The 18236-nt window shown below is 46.0% G+C and overlaps 1 protein-coding gene across 1 annotated transcript in view; it reads right to left on the reverse strand.

Annotated features, from left to right (window-relative positions):
* The window catches only part of si:ch211-267e7.3 (ADAMTS-like protein 2), a 152114-nt gene that overhangs the window by 47924 nt on the left and 85954 nt on the right, over positions 1-18236 (reverse strand). The window contains exon 11 of the mRNA XM_068036528.1: positions 1806-1909. Within this exon, the coding sequence (XP_067892629.1) occupies positions 1806-1909 (104 nt within the window). The remainder of the gene's footprint in view (positions 1-1805; positions 1910-18236) is intronic.

Raw genomic sequence — 18236 nt, forward strand, 5'->3', positions numbered from 1 at the left:
GGAGGTGGTAAAGAATTCCTCCAGGTCGCTGTCAAATGGTGACATCCCTTTCTATGCATGTGCAAAAATCCCACTGAACACCTGTCCAAGTATACAGGCACATTTGTTCTGACAGTTGAGGTGACTGAGCAGCAGACTGCACCAGTTTCTGGACAATCCTTCACCGAATAATGATGAAAAATCCAACACCTTATCTAAAATAATAAACGGGAACTGAATCAAAGTGGGGAAAAGGATCCAGCTGATTTGGCTCCCCTTGTCTGTTATAGACACAGTTCGCCAAGGAAAACAACAATTATTCTTTTTCTGCTTCATGCCAAGTTTCATCTATTCTGAATCTGTGAAGTTGCTGCCTGGCTGTATAACAAACACTGGCTGGCTGCTCCTTTCAATCTGCAGCACTGACACATCATGGCTGTGACCAGTCTGTCTGCCGTTTGAGCAGCCACTGCTGGATGGACCCATTCTCCATCTCCCTTTGGTTCAGATTAAATACGAACTGAAAGAGAAAAGCTGTAAGGACTTGGTCCGCACCTGATCACAAAGTACATGAGGAAGCAATTACATTACATAAAACTAACAGCCCAGAAACAGACCATTTGGCCCAACTGGTCTATGTTAATGTTTATGTTCTATGCGAGCTTCTTCCCACCTTATGTCATCTTACCCTATCAGTATCACCTATTCTTTTCTCCCTCATGTGCTTATCCAGCTTTCCCTTAAAGGCATCTATGTTACTGGCCTCAACTACTCCATTTGATAGAGTTCCACATTCTCACCACCACCATGTGCACATGCAGGATATTGGCAGAATTTCATTCCCACTCTTCTCCCCTTCCCGCATTTTCCACATCTTATTTGCACTTCAGAAGTAATCTTCAACTGACACTTCAAGACAGTAATGGGGGAGTGCTGCACTGCCGGAGGTTCCAACTGCCCCCGGCACTATTCAAAGATCATAGTTCTCCCCTGTGTTCTGGGAGACATTTATCCTTCAAATCAACATCACTGAAACAGATTATCTGGCCATTATCTCATTGTTATTTGTGGGAGCTTGTTGAGACATTTCAACAGTGACTACATTTCACAAGCACTTCACTGGCTGTGAGGTCATACAAGACGCTGCATAAATGCAAGTTCTTTCTTTCAGTGCAGCACTGTGGAATTCATGTTAAAGTCCTTGATCTGGGCCCAAATGTGGAGCTTCCAATCAACATACTCAGTGCTGTTTATCTGCAGCCTCTGCATTGTACCCTTGCGCACAGTGTTTTTGTGACAGCAATAGATATTTATAGAAGGAGGAAAGGCAGCAGCTAACATCCTCACTGCAAGTTTAACATGGCACTGGGTGGCCTGAGGGAGCCAGCGTGCATGGCTCAGGGGGACGGTCCCAGGTGCTCCCAGTGGATCTCAGTCAGCGATCTAAAACATGCAGAACCTGCAATATTTTGGGATCTTGGCAAGCTGGTGAAAAGCAATTCCACCCCCCCTCAAAAATGAGGTTCTCTCCCTAAAGAGCATGCTAAAGAAAACAAAACATTCTCGTCTGGTATCACTCTGATGGATCAAACACCATGATCAACACCTGGATAACGGCCAATGTCACTTGGGCTTGGTGACATTCCTCATGGAGATGTGAACTTTTCTGATGTCATGTGTTAATGCCCTCTGCTTTTACATCACACACCCCCACCCACCACCCACACCAACCCCCCGACCCTCACGAAACCCCACCCTCCAACTGAGTAAAAGATTACTGGCCCTGTACTTGTATAAGTGAAGGGCTGTAGGGTTTCCAAAGGCACCTGTGGTACACGTGGAACTGCAGGGTGCGTACGCGGATACCTTCCATCTGTACATGTCGGCCAGACTGATGTCGTGATCAATCTCCCCATCTTCAAACTCATTGCTGCAACGAGAAAGGAAACAAGAGTTAAGATTTAAAGAAAGCAATAGAAAAAAAAATCCAGGGACACCGAGGGGGAGTGTGCAATCAGTTATGTGAGAATTGCCAGTCTTCGGAACATGTAGCAACAGGAGTAGGTCATTCAGCATCCTCAAGCCGACTCCATCATTCAAGGTCCCTCAACTCCATTTACTCCACTCGCTGTTGGATTTCGGTATTGCCCCAGGTCAGGCTCTGACCGCAAAAAGGTCAGTTAAACCCTGGTTGGCCAAAGAAGACAAAAACAGTAGCAGCGGCAAGACTGGTTAAAGGCACCAAATAAAGGCAGGTTGTTGTTGAAAGGGTGGTAGAAGCAGATTAAATGGTGACTTTTGAAAGGGAATTGGATGTATACTTGAAGAGGAAAACTTTGCAGGGCTGTGAGGAAGGAGTGGGGGCGTGGGGCTAATTGGATAACTCTAACAAAGAGCTGGCACAGGCGCAATGGACTACAACAATCTGGATGACCAGAGAGAGCAGTTAAATCCTACGATAGTCAAAGAAGACAAAAGCAGTAGCAGCAGCAAGACTGGTGATGGTGTCGTGAACAGATCAGCGATCCCAGTGACAAATCGGTCACTCCTCTCTCACACGAGCAAATCTGTCCTAGACACTTCAACCAAATAAGGTTGTCTTTGAAAATAAAGCCTTGGACAGGGTTCAGAGGGGAATTACTAGAATGGAACCAGGGACTTCAGATATGTGGGGAGACCAGAAAGAGGAGATTGTTCTCCGTAGAGCAGAGAAGATTAACGGGAGCTTTAATAGAGGTGTTCAAAATTATAAAAGATCTTCGTAGAGTAGATAGGAAGAACCTGTTTCCAGTGACTGGAGAACTGATAATCCGAAAACACAGATTTAAGATAATTGGCAAAAGAAGCAGGGGAGTTGAGAATGTTTGTTTTGCAGTGAGTTATAATGATTTGGAATGCACTATCTGAAATGCCACAAATTTCAAGTTCTTATGATTGTGTTCAAATCGCTCCATGGCCTTGACCCTTCCCATCTCTGTAAACCACATAGTTCACAGCCAAAGGCTCAAATAATGAATGAAAGATGAGAGGTTTATATCTAGTTGTCATTCATCATTCAATCCTACTTCAGGAATTTGAAAACAATGATCATTTAACTGTACTGTATTTTAGACAGTATTAAGCAGTAAAATTTCCCAAACCAGGTTGTTGATACACCAGTTAGCTGCTTTTCTTAAAAAAAAGGTTTAGTTGCTTAAGTCCAATTCTGGATGTAAAGGTTTATAACAAAGTAACTGCTGAGTAATGCAGTAAGAAAAATACAAGCTACAGTTTATAAGTTTGGTAGTTGGTGGCTGGGCCCATTGTCCTGGTAACATTTTGGTTTATTTAGGCTTGTACAGCTGTCCCTCATTTGTCAAAATGGTCACCAGCTGCCACTGACCACTACTACGGCTATTTGAGGCAGTGAGGAGCAATGTCTACAGGGAGAAAGAGACTGCAAGGAATAATGACCAATGAGTAAGACAGCAGGGAGTGGCCTCTCAGAGTGAAACAGCGGGAAGGGGTGACCACTCATAGTGAGACAGCGGGGAGGGGTGGCCACTCATAGTGAGACAGCGGGAATGGGTGACCACTCATAGTGAGACAGCGGGAATGGGTGACCACTCATAGTGAGACAGCGGGAAGGGGTGGCCACTCATAGTGAGACAACGGGAAGGGGTGGCCACTCATAGTGAGACAGCGGGAAAGGGTGGCCACTCATAGTGAGACAGCGGGAAAGGGTGGCCACTCATAGTGAGACAGCGGGAAAGGGTGGCCACTCATAGTGAGACAGCGGGAAAGGGTGGCCACTCATAGTGAGACAGTGGGAAGGGGTGGCCACTCATAGTGAGACAGCGGGAAGGGGCGTTCGCTCCAAGAGTGCGAGAGCGAGGCACTGAGGAGGAGTGATCACTGGGAGAGTGAGGCACTGAGGAGGAGTGATCACTGGGAGAGTGAGGCACTGAGGAGGAGTGATCACTGGGAGAGTGAGGCACTGAGGAGGAGTGATCACTGGGAGAGTGAGGCACTGAGGAGGAGTGATCACTGGGAGAGTGAGGCACTGAGGAGGAGTGATCACTGGGAGAGTGAGGCACTGAGGAGGAGTGATCACTGGGAGAGTGAGGCACTGAGGAGGAGTGATCACTGGGAGAGTGAGACACTGAGGAGGAGTGATCACTGGGAGAGTGAGACACGGAGGAGTGATCACTGGGAGAGTGAGACACTGAGGAGGAGTGATCACTGGGAGAGTGAGGCACTGAGGAAGAGTGATCACTGGGAGAGTGAGGCACTGAGGAGGAGTGATCACTGGGAGAGTGAGGCACTGAGGAGGAGTGATCACTGGGAGAGTGAGGCACGGAGGAGGAGTGATCACTGGGAGAGTGAGGCACGGAGGAGGAGTGATCACTGGAAGAGTGAGACAGTGAGGAGTGATCACTGGAAGAGTGAGACAGTGAGGAGTGATCACTGGAAGAGTGAGACAGTGAGGAGGAGTGATCACTGGGAGAGTGAGACACTGAGGAGGAGTGATCACTGGGAGAGTGAGACACTGAGGAGGAGTGATCACTGGGAGAGTGAGGCACTGAGGAGGAGTGATCACTGGGAGAGTGAGGCACTGAGGAGGAGTGATCACTGGGAGAGTGAGGCACTGAGGAGGAGTGATCACTGGGAGAGTGAGGCACTGAGGAGGAGTGATCACTGGGAGAGTGAGGCACTGAGGAGGAGTGATCACTGGGAGAGTGAGGCACTGAGGAGGAGTGATCACTGGGAGAGTGAGACACGGAGGAGGAGTGATCACTGGGAGAGTGAGGCACTGAGGAGGAGTGATCACTGGGAGAGTGAGGCACTGAGGAGGAGTGATCACTGGGAGAGTGAGGCACTGAGGAGGAGTGATCACTGGGAGAGTGAGGCACTGAGGAGGAGTGATCACTGAGGAGGAGTGATCACTGGGAGAGTGAGCCATAATGATTCTACGAGACAGCGAAGTAACTCTATGCTGTTCTTTAAACAGTTTCCCGTGGTAAACCATCATGTGTTGCTAATCATGTGATCAAACTGCACAGAGGGAGGCATGTCATGATCACTTCAAATCTCCCATGTAGATCTGTACATGTCAGCATATTCTGGGATCAAAGAAACCACAATAAAGGACAGATCCTTTTAAAAGCTGCAGTAACAACCTGACCCTGCTAGCTGTGTTTTGTAAACTCCATTTATTTCAGATGTAAACGGAGATCAATGAGCTGAAGGGTATTCTTCTGTTAAGTAGAACATTATGTTAGGGAATATTTATCGACGCATGATCATAATATGATTGAATTTAATGGTAGGCTGAAAAGGAGAGACTTAATGCAAGTGCTTAGATTCTAGATTTTGATGACTAACTTTAACGGAGTTAAATAGAAATTGATGGCAGAAAATTAGTCAAAATTGTTATTGGGTAAACTACAAATGAACAGGGGAGATGTTGAAAAAAGAATTTAGCTCAATACAGAACCAATATATACCTCTAAGGGGCAATGGCTCTACTTATCAATTAAACACCCATTGTCGACAAAAGAGATGAGATAACATGAAACTAAAGAAAAGAGCATATGAGAGTGCCAGGAATAGTGTAGATCTGGGGGAACAGAGATATATAAACAGCAAAGGAAGCAAAGAAAAGTCAGTAATAGCTGCATAAAGGGATAACAAAAAGAAACTTGCGAGGGATATCAATTATAACAGAAAAGGTTGTTACTGTTATATTAGAAGTAAAAGTGTCGTCAAAGGATAATGAGGGTAATTTTGCAAATGAAAACAAGGAAATTACAGACTTGTTGAATGATTATTTTGTGTCAGTCTTTAGGGTAGAGGAAGAAGATAATACACCTGACATTCCAGGGAAACTAAATGAATCAATAACTGGAACTCATTAAAGTTAATGGAAGCAAAAAGCAATATTAGAAAAATGATGGCACTAACAACTAACAAATCCCCAGGACCTGATGGTTTGCATCCCAGGGTTTTAAAGGAAGTACATGAGGAAATTGCAGATGCTTTAGCCATTATCTTGCAAAGTGCTCTTGATTCAGGAATTGGCCCTTTAGATTAGAAAATTGCAAAATTATTTAAGAGAGGTGAGAGACAGAGACCAGGAAATTATAGCCCTGTTACTTGAACATCTGTTATGGGGTAATTAGTGAAATCTATAATTAAGAACAGAATGACTAAGCAGAGAGAAATTTGAGCTGATTGGGGCGAGCCACCATGGATTTGTAACAGGTAGTTCATGTCTAATAAAACAAACTGAATTTTATAGAGTCATAATGGCAGAGGAGGCCATTTGGCCCATGAGTCCACATCAGCTCTCTGTAGAGCAATCCATTCAGTCCATTTTGAGGAACTAACTGAAGCAGTAGACAGAGGAACGTCCATGGATATGGTTTACATGGACTTCCAGAGGCATGTGATAAGATTCCACATAAGAGACTATTAGCCAATATAAAAACTCATAAAATTGAAGGCAAATTATTTGTCCTGGTTAAAAGATTTTTTAGGTGCTAGAGGACAGAGTAGGGATAATGGATATGTACTCGAACTGGAAGGAAGTGATTCATCCTGTCCCAAAAGGATCTGTGCTGGGCCTTCGATGATTCACTATATTTACTAATGGCCTCAATAACGCAATAGAGGGCTATATTTCCAAGTTTGCCGATAACATAAAGATTGGTGGCATGGTAAAGTAGTGTAGACAGAAAGCTAAGATCACAAAGGGATATTGGTAGATTAAGTGAGTTGGCAAAACTGTGGCAGATGAATTTCAATGCAGGCAAGTGTGAGGTCATCCATTTTGGCCAAAACAGGATCGATCCAAGTATTCTTTAAATGGTGATAAGCTAAGAAGAGTGGAGATCCAAAGAAATTTCGGGTTCCATGTACTCAGATGACTAAAATGTAGAAATCACATACAAAAACTAATCCAATAGGCTAATGGAATCTTAGCCTTTATAATTAAAGGACTAGTAAATGGAGGGCACGAAGTTTTGCTACAGCTATACAATGCCCTGGTTAGACCACATTTGAAATACTGTATATAGGTCTGGGTACCACTCCTTAGAAAGGAGATGTTGCCCATGGAAGGAATGCAGTGGAGAGTCACCAGGATGATATCAGGGTTCCAAGGGTCAGATTATGAGGGAAGATTACATAACCTAGGCATGTATTCCCTGGAATATAGAAGATTAAGGGGTAATTTGACTGAGGTTATAAGGAAAGGCTAGGTTAGATAGAGGATAGGTTAAATAGAGAGAAACATTTTCCGATGGTGGGAAAGTCTAGGACAAGGGAACATAACCTTAAGGTCAGAGCACAGTCATTCAGGAGAGAAGTTAGGAATTGCTTCTTGATGCAAAGGGTGTGGTAGAAGTGTGGAACTCCCTCCCACAAAAAGCAGTAAATGCTAGCTCAATCAATAATTTTAAATCTGAGATTGATATATTTTTGCCAGACAAGTGTATTGAGAGATACAAAATCAAGGCGGATGATTGGAGTAAGGCTACAGATCAGCCCTAATGTCATTTGAATGGCAAACCTGGATCAAGGGGCTGAATGGCCTCTTCCCTTTCATACAATTTGTGGTATTTTTCCAATTTCCTCCACTCATTTCTGAAGTTAGCACAAATCCGGTGTGGGTTCCACAGACAGATGGACCCGACAGATCAGGACTAGGGGGGTGATGAGGGGGGGGGGGGCGGGGGGTGGGAGAAAGCCAGGGCGGGGTGGGTACCAGGAACAGGGACAAGTCAATTCTCTCCTGCTCATTCACCCACCCCGCTGCTCCTCCTCCAAATTCCGCCACCCCACCCCACTGCTCCAGCTCCATTCCCCCCCCCACCCCGCACTGCTCCTCCTCCAAATTCCGCCCCCCCACCCCGCTGCTCCTGCTCCATTCCACCCCCCACACTGCTCCTCCTCCAAATTCCGCCCCCCACCCCACTGCTCCAGCTCCATTCCACCCCCGCGCTGCTCCTGCTCCATTCCTCACCACCCCTCCTCCCCCACTGCTCCTGCTCTATTCCACCCCCCCCCACACCATTGTTCCTGCTCCACTCCCTCCCCCGCTGCTCCTGCTCCTTTCGCCCCATCCCCAGCACTGCTCCTGCTCCATTCCTCCCTACCCCCGCATTATCCTGCTCTATTCCCAGCCCTCCCCCCACCCCGCACTGCTCCTGCTCCCTACCCGACAGAACTGAGCTGCTGTCTGTGGGCATGTACTTCTGATTGGGTGAAAGTCGATCATCCATTGGTGAACTTCCAGGCACTATGGAAAGCAGAGTTAAATCCCTGGCACAAAGGAGGAAGAGAAGGCAGCAGCAAATCAGAGCTGAGCAGGGCCACCTTTCCTGCTTTAAAATTGTGACCATAAATTCACAACAGCTGAGACCATCAACAAAAACCAGCACTAAAAATATAAGGGATAACTTGGTTAAAAATTCAAACAACACACTGAGTTCCTTGCGGGATGTTTCGCTAGCACGGTTAGGGAGGATTTAAATTAGTTTGGCAGGGGGATGGGGATTTGAGGGTAGACTCAGTTGGGACAAAATCAGAAATGAAATTGGAAGGCAGAAAATTAATGGATGAGTCTGGAAGACAGCGGAAACAAAGGTTAGAACATTTAAAAAAAAATTGGCAGTGCTCAAGGGTATCTACTTAAATGCAAGGACTATAGCAAATAAAGCAGATTAGCTGAGAGCACAGAAGGACACATGGCAGTATGATATCATAGCTATTACAGAAACATGGCTTAAGGCAGGACAGGAATGGAAGCTCAATGTTCCTGGTTACAGTGTTTTCAGACGCGATAGGGAGGGTGTAAGAACGGAGGAGGAGTGGCAATCTTTGCCAAAGAAACTATTACAGCTGTGAGAAGGGATGATCTGTTGGAAAGCCCATCAAATGAGGCCAAATGGATTGAGCTAAGGAACAAAGAAGGGGCAATCACACTGCTGGGAGTGTACAATGGATCCCCTGTCAGAGGAAGATAGAAGAGCAGATATGGGGGTAAATCTGTGAGAAGTGCAAGAACAATAGGGCAGTAATAGTAGGGGATTTTAACTACCCCGATATTAACTGGGATAGTTTTAGTGTGAAAGGTATTGAGGGAGCAGAATTCTTGACGTGCATTCTGGAAAGCTTTTTTGGCCAGTATGTAGCATGTCCAATAAGAGAGGGTGCAGTTTTAGACTTAGTTTTAGGAAATGAAGATGAGCAGGTGGAAGGAATGGCAGTGGGAGAGCATTTTGGTGGTAATGATCATAATTCAGTAAGTTTTAACATAATTATGGAAAAGGACAAGGATAGAACAGGTGTTAGAGTTCTCAATTGGGGCAAAGCCAATTTTACTAAGCTGAGGAGTGATTTAGCTAAAGTTGGCTGGAAACAGTTACTTGAAGGTAAATCAGTATCAGAGCAGTGCGAGGCATTCAAAGGGGAGAGTCAGGGGGTTCAGAGTAAACATGTTCCCACAAAGAAAAAGGGTGGGACAGCCAAATCTAGAGCCCCATGGATGTCAAGGAGTTTACAGGGTAAGATAAGGCAGAAAAGGAAAACTTATGCCTGACACAGCGAACTGAATACTACAGAAAGCCGACAGGAGTATAGAAAGTGGAGGGGTGAAATCAAAAAGGAAATTAGGCGAGCAAAGAGAGGGCATGAAAGAATATTGGAAGAAAAATCGAGGTGAACCCAAAGATGTTTTATTAATACATTAAGAGTAAGAGGATAACTAAGGAAAGAGTAGGGCCCATAAAAGACCAAAAAGGTAACCTATGTGTAGGGGCGGAAGACGTTGGTATTGTTCTTAAGGAATACTTTGCGTCTGTCTTCACAAAAGATGGGGACGATGCAGATACTGTAGTTAAGGAAGAGGGGTATTAGATGTGATCAACACAGGGAGTTGAGGAAGTATTAATGGGATTAGCATTCTTGAAAGTTGATACATTACCAAGGCCAGATGAAATGTATCCTAAAATAAAAGCAAAATACTGCAGATGCTGGAAATCTGAAACAAAAACAAGAAATGCTGGAACCACTCAGCAGGTCTGGCAGCATCTGTGGAAAGAGAAGCAGAGTTAACGTTTCGGGTCAGTGACCCTTCTTCGGAACTGACAAATATTAGAAAAGTCACAGGTTATAAGCAAGTGAGGTGGGGGTGGGGCAAGAGATAACAAAGGAGATCTGGATTGGACCAGGCCACATAGCTGACATGAAATGTATCCTAGGCTGTTAAGAGAAGCAAGAGAGGAAATAGTGGAAGGTCTGACCATAATTTTCCAGTCCTCACTGGATACGGGTGTGGTGCTGGAGGATTGGAGAACTGCTAATGCTGTACCTCTGTCTAAAAAGGGAGCGAGGGATAACCGAATAATTACAGGCCAGTCAGTCTAACCTCAGTGGTGGGCAAATTATTGGAATCTATTCTGAGAGATAGCATAAACTGTCACTTAAAAAGGCACAGGTTAATCAAGAATAGTCAGCATGGATTTGTTAAGGGAAGATCTTGTCTGACCAACTTGTTCGAATTTTTTGAAGAGGTAACAAGGAAGATATATGAAGATAGTGCAGTTGATGTGGTCTACATGGATTTTAGCAAGGCTTTTGACAAGGTCCTACATGGCTGACTGGTTAAAAAAAATAAAATCCCATGGAATCCAGGGAAATGCAGTAAGGTGGATACAAAATTGGCTCAATGGCAGGAAATAAAGGGTAATTGTTGACGGTTATTTTTGCAACTGGAGGGCTGTTTCTAGTGGCGTTCCGCAGGGCTCAGTACTGGGTCCCCTGCTTTTTGTGGTATATATTAACAATTTGGACGCAAATAGAGGGGTCATGATTAAGAAGTTTGCAGACGACACAAAGATTGGCCGTGTGGTAGATAGAGACGGGGATAGCTGTAGGCTGCAGGAAGATATTGATGGTCTGGTCAGATGGGCAGAAAAGTGGCAAATGGAATTAAACCTGGAGAAGTGTGAGATGATGCATTTGGGGAGGTCAAACAAGACAAAGGAATACAAGATTAATGGGAAAATACTGAGAGGTATAGAGGAAGTGAGGGACCTTGGAGCAAATGTCCACAGATCCCTGAAGGGAGCAGGACAGGTCGATAAGTGGTTGAGAAGACATATGGAATCCTTCCCTTTATTAGCCGAGGTATAGCATATAAGAGCAGGGAGGTTATGCTGGAACTGTATAAATCATTTGTTAGGCCACAACTTGAGTACTGTGTGCATTTCTGGTCACTTCATTACAGAAAGGACGTAATTGCACTAGAGAGGGTACAGAGGAGATTTACAAGGATGTTGCTGGGACTGGAAAAATGCAGCTATGAGGAAAGATTGGATCGGCTGGGGTTGTTCTCCTTGAAACAGAGGAGACTGAGGGGAGATTTGATTGAAATGTACAAAATTGTGAGGGGCCTGGATTGAGTTGATGTGAAGGGCCTATTTACCTTAGCAGAGAAGTCAGTGACTAGTGACACTGTAAAGTTTAAGTGAATTTCTAACACATTTCATCCAAGAGCACATTTGGCCGCCAGAACGTATTGCACTGAGCAAATAGTTACAGTTTTTGCTATGTTTCTTGGTCCTCACCTGCACACGCAGCCATACAGGATGGAAAATATTTGAGACTTGAGCAAATAATCTGAACTGGTCCCTTAGTGCAGTACTGAGGGAGTGCTGCACTGTCTGAAGTGTCACCTTTTGGATGAGACGTTAAAGCAAGATGCTCCTCTCAGGCGGATGTAAATCCCACCTACACTATTTCGAAGAAGGGCAGGAGTTGCTGAAAATAGAGACATGTTGTCAAAGCTTTTCGTCTTGCACTCATCAGGACAATACACAAGAATAACCAATGTAAGGGTAAACAACAACATATTGCATGAGAAGAGAGAGCTGATTGGTTGGCAAGTGAACACTGACTGGTACAGTTTATGGTGACTGACAGTCAAGCTGCCTGGTTTAAATTTCAAACAAAGCTTGGCAGTTAATTGTCAGGCACCGTAAACTGGTGCATTCTCCATGGCAACGCCTCTACCAATCAGTGTTCACTTGCCAACCAATCAGCACTCTCTTCTTATGCAATATGTTGTTGTTTTCCCTTACATTGGTTATGCTTGCGTTTTGTCCTGATGAGTGCAAGACGAAAAGCTTTGACAACATGTCTCGATTTTCAGAAATTCTCAATAGCAGGAGTGTTCTCCTCTGTCTGATATTTATCCCTTAACCAACATCACTGAAACAGATTATCTGGTCATTATCACATTGCTGTTTGTGTGAGTTTGCTATGTACAAATGGGCTGCTGCATTTCCTGCATTACAACAGTGACAACTCTTCAAAAGTGCTTCATTGGCTGTAAAGTGCTTTGGCACATTCTGGGGTCATGAAAAACACGATATAAATACAAGTCCCCCTGACCCCATGACGTTAATGCAATACAGCCCCAGGACATCAATCTGTTGATCAATCCTCACCAGTTACATTCCACAGATTGCATTCCTGCAGTCCCAAAGGGACGGGAAGTTGAAACGTTCCATCAAATCATTTCATGATTATCCGTGTCTACACTTCTTCCCACAATCGTCAATCCTGCTATTAATCAACTATTCATCACAAACACTTTGGCATCAGAGGGTATCGATATTCTGCAGTGCAAATAATTTAAATCTCTAGTTTCACTTGTCTTTCCAAATTTGTACTTGTGTCTTCTTGCTTTGTGATCACAGTCTCAGTTAAGTACCCTGCTTCCAACACATTATCGTGCCCATTAGAATTTACATAACAACAAGCATTTAAATACCATCTTATAGAATCATGCAGTCATTTATGGCACAGATTTGGCCCATCGAATCTGTGCCGGCTCTCCAAAGTCAGTCCCACTCCCCCTGCTCGATCTCCATCGTCCTTTACAAATAATTTACTTTCAAGTTCCACTTTAGAAAATGCTGGTGCTAGATGTGATTTGCTTTGCTATCTACATAGAACCCACTACGTTAAATGTAGGGGGGGAAAATCAAGCTTTACAGAAGGAAAAGTAAAGAAGAAACTTGAGTCACGGTGGGACTGTGAAGAAAGACTACAAAAAAATTGGTCAAAGAAATAGGTTTGGAGAAGTCTTTTAAAGATGGAGATCAGGAGGAGAGAGAGAGAGAGAGAGAGAAGGAGGGAGATGGATGGGTTTTGGGAAGGAAGCCTTTACAGCAGGATCAAAGCTGTTGAAAACTCTTGTCACCAAAGAAACAGGTAGGTCAGAGCTGAAAGACAAAGATGCAGGAAGAATGTAAGAGTTGAGGAGGTTACAGAACTAGGGTGGAGTGAGGCCAGGAAAAGATTTGAAGACAAGGAGAAGGATTTTTAATTCAAAGTGTTAAAGGGCAGGAAGCCAGTGCAGTTCAGCAAGGAGGGCAGTGATGGGCATTTATGGAATGCAGAGGATGGGAGGGTGTCAAGGAAGAAGTTGGAGACATCAAGTCTATAAGTGGCAGTGGGGTAGGGGCAGAGGCAGGCAATGTTGCAGAGATGAAACTAAGCAGCCTTCATGATGGATAGAATGTGGAGGTTTGAAGCTCAACTCTGGGTCGAACAAATGCTGCAATTTAGCATGAACTGATTCAGTCTAAGTGAGCAACCAAAGAGGGTATTGGAATCAGAGGGCTGAAAACAATGGCTTCCATCTTCTTGATGTTCAGTTGGAAGAAGGTTTAATTGGCCGAGTCCTAAAGGACATAGCTGCTAGACTGGGTCTGCGGTAGGTGGTGAGGGAACCAACAAGATGGAAAAACCAACTTGTCCTAGTCTTCACCAATCTACCTGTCGCAGATGCATTTGTCCATGACAGTATTGATAGGAGTGATCAACGCACAGTCCTTGTGGAGACAAAGTTCCGTCTTTACGCTGAGGGTACCCACCATCATGTTGTGTGGCACTACCACCGTGCTAAATGGGATAGATCTCGAACAGATCTTGCAACTCAAACTGGGCATCCATGAGGCACTATGGGCCATCAGCAGCAGCAGAATTATATTCAACCACAGTCTGTAACATCACGGCCTGGCATATCCCACATTCTACCATTACCATCAAGCCGAGGGACCAAACCTGTTCGATGAAGACTGCAGGAGAGCATGCCAGGAGCAGCACCAGGCATACCTAAAAATGAGGTGTCAACCTGGTGAAGCTACAACACAGGACGACTTGCATGCCAAACAGCGGAAGCAGTATGCGATAGAGCTAAGCAATCCCACAACCAACAGATCAGATCTAAACTCTGCAGCCCTGCCACATCCAGTCGTGAATTCTGGTGGACAATTAAACAACTGTCAGGTGGAGGAGGCTCCACAAATATCCCCATCCTCAATGATGGGGGGAGCCCAGAACATCAGTGCAAAAGACAAGGCTGAAGCATTTGAATCCCTCTTCAGCCAGAAGTGCCAAGTGGATGATCCATCTCAGTCTCCTCCTGAGGTCCCCAGCATCACAGATGTCAGTCTTCAGCCAATCCGATTCACTCCACGTGATATCAAGAAACAGCTGAAGGCACTGGATACTGCAAAGGCTATGGGCCCTGACAACATTCCGGCAATAGTACTGAAGACTTGTTCTCAAGAACTAGCCATGCCCCCAGCCAAGCTGTTCCAGTACAGCTACAACACTGGCATCTACCCGGCAATGTGGAAAATTGCCCAGGTATGTCCTGTGCACAGAAAACACGACAAATCCGGCCTGGCCAATTACCGACTTATCAGTCAACTCCCGACCATCAGCAAAGTGATGGAAGGGGTCGTCGACAGTGCTATCAAACGGCACTTGCTCAGCAATAACCTGCTCAGTGATGCTCAGTTTGGATTCCACCAAGTCCACTCAGCACCTGACCTCAATACAGCGTTGGTCCAAACATGGACAAAAGACCTAAACTTCATTCATGAGGTGAGAGTGACTGCCCTTGACATCAAGGCAGCATTCCACTGAGTATGCCATCAAGGAGCCCCAGCAAAACTGGAGTCAATGGGAATCAGAGGGAAAACTCTCCACTGGTTGGTGTCCTACCTACTAAAGGCCTGCTGCTTGTGTCTGCAAAAAAAAAAAACCTGACCCGAGCCCAACAGAACCACATCCAACCTGAGCCCAACCCAGCCCGAGTCCTTCCAATTTTTCCTGCGCCCGACCCGACAATCTAACTTACCTTCTGTTTTTCACTTACTTGCTGATCTGCACAAGCTTAAAATAACTAACAAAACCACCTTTCTAGTTCAAAAATTAAATTAACAGCGGAGCCAATTACCTGTGATAGAGCGTGTCCACCCCGGCCTGACCCGAGCCCGAATGCCGGACCCGGAAGTGCAACCTGACCCAATCCCAACACATGTTGTCGGGTCCCATCGGGTTCGGGTCGGGTAGCAGGCCTTTACTAACTAGCACAAAGGAAGATGGTTGTGGTTGTTGGAGGTCAATCATCTGAGCTCCAGGACATCACTGCAGGAGTTCCTCAGGGTAGTGTCCTTGGCCCAGCCATCTTCAGCTGCTTCATCAATGACCTTTCCTCCATCATAAGGTCAGAAGTGGGGATGTTCATTGATGATTGCACAATGTTCAGCACCATTTACTGATACTGAAGCAGCCCATGTCCATCTTCTTCTCCTTCTTTAGCCTCCTTATCTCGAGGGACAATGGATAAGCGCCTGGAGGTGGTCAGTGGTTTGTGAAGCAGCGCCTGGAGTGGCTATAAAGGCCAATTCTAGAGTGACAGGCTCTTCCACAGCTGCTGCAGAGAAATTTGTTTGTCGGGGCTGTTACACAGTTGGCTCTCCCCTTGCGCCTCTGTCTTTTTTCCTGCCAACTACTAAGTCTCTTCGACTCGCCACATTTTAGCCCCGTCTTTATGGCTGCCCGCCAGCTCTGGCGAACGCTGGCAACTGACTCCCACGACTTGTGATCAATGTCACAGGATTGCATGTCACGTTTGCAGACGTCTTTAAAGTGGAGACATGGACGGCCGGTGGGTCTGATGCCAGTGGCGAGCTCGCTGTACAATGTGTCTTTGGGGATCCTGCCATCTTCCATGCGGCTCACATGGCCAAGCCATCTCAAGCGCCGCTGACTCAGTAGTGTGTATAAGCTAGGGATGTTGGCCGCCTCGAGGACTTCTGTGTTGGAGATACGGTCCTGCCACCTGATGCCAAGTATTCTCCGGAGGCAGCGAAGATGGAATGAATTGAGACGTCGCTCTTGGCTGACATACGTTGTCCAGGCCTCGCTGCCATACAGCAAGGTACTGAGGACACAGGCTTGATACACTCGGACTTTTGTGTTCCGTGTTAGTGTGCCATTTTCCCACACTCTCTTGGCCAGTCTGGACATAGCAGTGCAAGCCTTTCCCATGCGCTTGTTGATTTCTGCATCTGGAGACAGGTTACTGGTGATAGTTGAGCCTAGGTAGGTGAACTCTTGACCCACTTCCAGAGCATGGTCGCCAATATTGATGGATGGAGCATTTCTGACGTCCTGCCCCATGATGTTAGTTTACTTGAGGCTGATGGTTAGGCCAAATTCATTGCAGGCAGCCGCAAACCTGTCGATGAGACTCTGCAGGCACTCGGGCTCGGGTCAGGCCGGGGTGGACACACTCTATCACAGGTAATTGGCTCCGCTGTTAATTTAATTTTTGAACTAGAAAGGTGGTTTTGTGAGATGTTAAAGCAGCATCGTCAGCAAAGAGGAGTTCCCTGATGAGGACTTTCCGTACTTTGGACTTCGCTCTTCGACGGGCAAGGTTGAACAACCTGCGCCCTGATCTTGTGTGGAGGAAGATTCCTTCTTCAGAGGACTTGAACGCATGTGAAAGCAGCAGGGAGAAGAAAATCCCAAAAAGTGTGGGTGCGAGAACACAGTCCTGTTTCACGCCACTCAGGATAGGAAAGGGCTCTGATGAGGAGCCACCATGTTGAATTGTGCCTTTCATATTGTCATGGAATGAGGTGATGATACTTAGTAGCTTTGGTGGACATCCAATCTTTTCTAGTAGTCTGAAGAGACCACGTCTGCTGACGAGGTCAAAGGCTTTGGTGAGATCAATGAAAGCAATGTAGAGGGGCATCTGTTGTTCACGGCATTTCTCCTGTATCTGACGAAGGGAGAACAGCATGTCAACGGTCGATCTCTCTGCACGAAAGCCACACTGTGCCTCAGGGTAGACGCGCTCGGCCAGCTTCTGGAGCCTGTTTAGAGCGACTCGAGCAAAGGCTTTCCCCACTATGCTGAGCAGGGAGATTCCACGGTAGTTGTTGCAGTCACCGCGGTCACCTTTGTTTTTATAGAGGGTGATGATATTGGCATCGCGCATGTCCTGGGGTACTGCTCCCTCGTCCCAGCACAGGCATAGCAGTTCATGTAGTGCTGAGAGTATAGCAGGCTTGGCACTCTTGATTATTTCAGGGGTAATGCTGTCCTTCCCAGGGGCTTTTCCGCTGGCTAGAGAATCAATGGCATCACTGAGTTCCGATTTAGTTGGCTGTATGTCCAGCTCATCCATGACTGGTAGAGGCTGGGCTGCATTGAGGGCAGTCTCAGTGACAACATTCTCCCTGGAGTACAGTTCTCGGTAGTGCTCAACCCAGCGGTCCATTTGTTTGCGTTGGTCAGTGATTATGTCCTCTGATTTAGATTTGAGGGGGGGGGTGATCTTCTTGATGGTTGGCCCAAGAGCTCTCTTAATGCCATCATACATTCCTCTGATGTTTCCGGTGTCTGAGGCCAGCTGAATATGACTGCATAGGTGTTGCCAGTAGTCGTTTGCGCAGCGCCTGGCTGTTCTTTGTGCAGTGCTTCTGGCTGCTTTAAGTGCTGCGGATGTTAAATCGCTGGGGGCTTTCTTGTAGCTCAACAGTGCAATGCAGCTTCCATAGGCAGCTATTAAGTGGCAAGTAACATTCGCACCACACAACTGCCAGGCAATGACCATCTCAAACAAGAGAGAATTAACCATCTCCCCTTGATGTTTGATGGCATTACCATGGCTGAATCCCCCACTAGCAACATCCTGGGGGTTACCACTGACCAGAAACTGAACTGGACCAGGCACATAAATGCTTTGGCTGTCAGAGTAGGTCAGAGGCTAGGAATCCTGTGGTGAGTAACTCAGTTTCCAACTCCCCAATGCCTGTCCACCATCTACAAGGCACAAGTCAGGAGTGTGATGGAATTCTCTCCACTTGCCTGGATGGGTGCAGCTCCAACAATCA

Source organism: Heterodontus francisci, chromosome 8, assembly GCF_036365525.1.
Source record: "Heterodontus francisci isolate sHetFra1 chromosome 8, sHetFra1.hap1, whole genome shotgun sequence".
Classification (NCBI taxonomy): Eukaryota; Metazoa; Chordata; class Chondrichthyes; order Heterodontiformes; family Heterodontidae; genus Heterodontus; species Heterodontus francisci.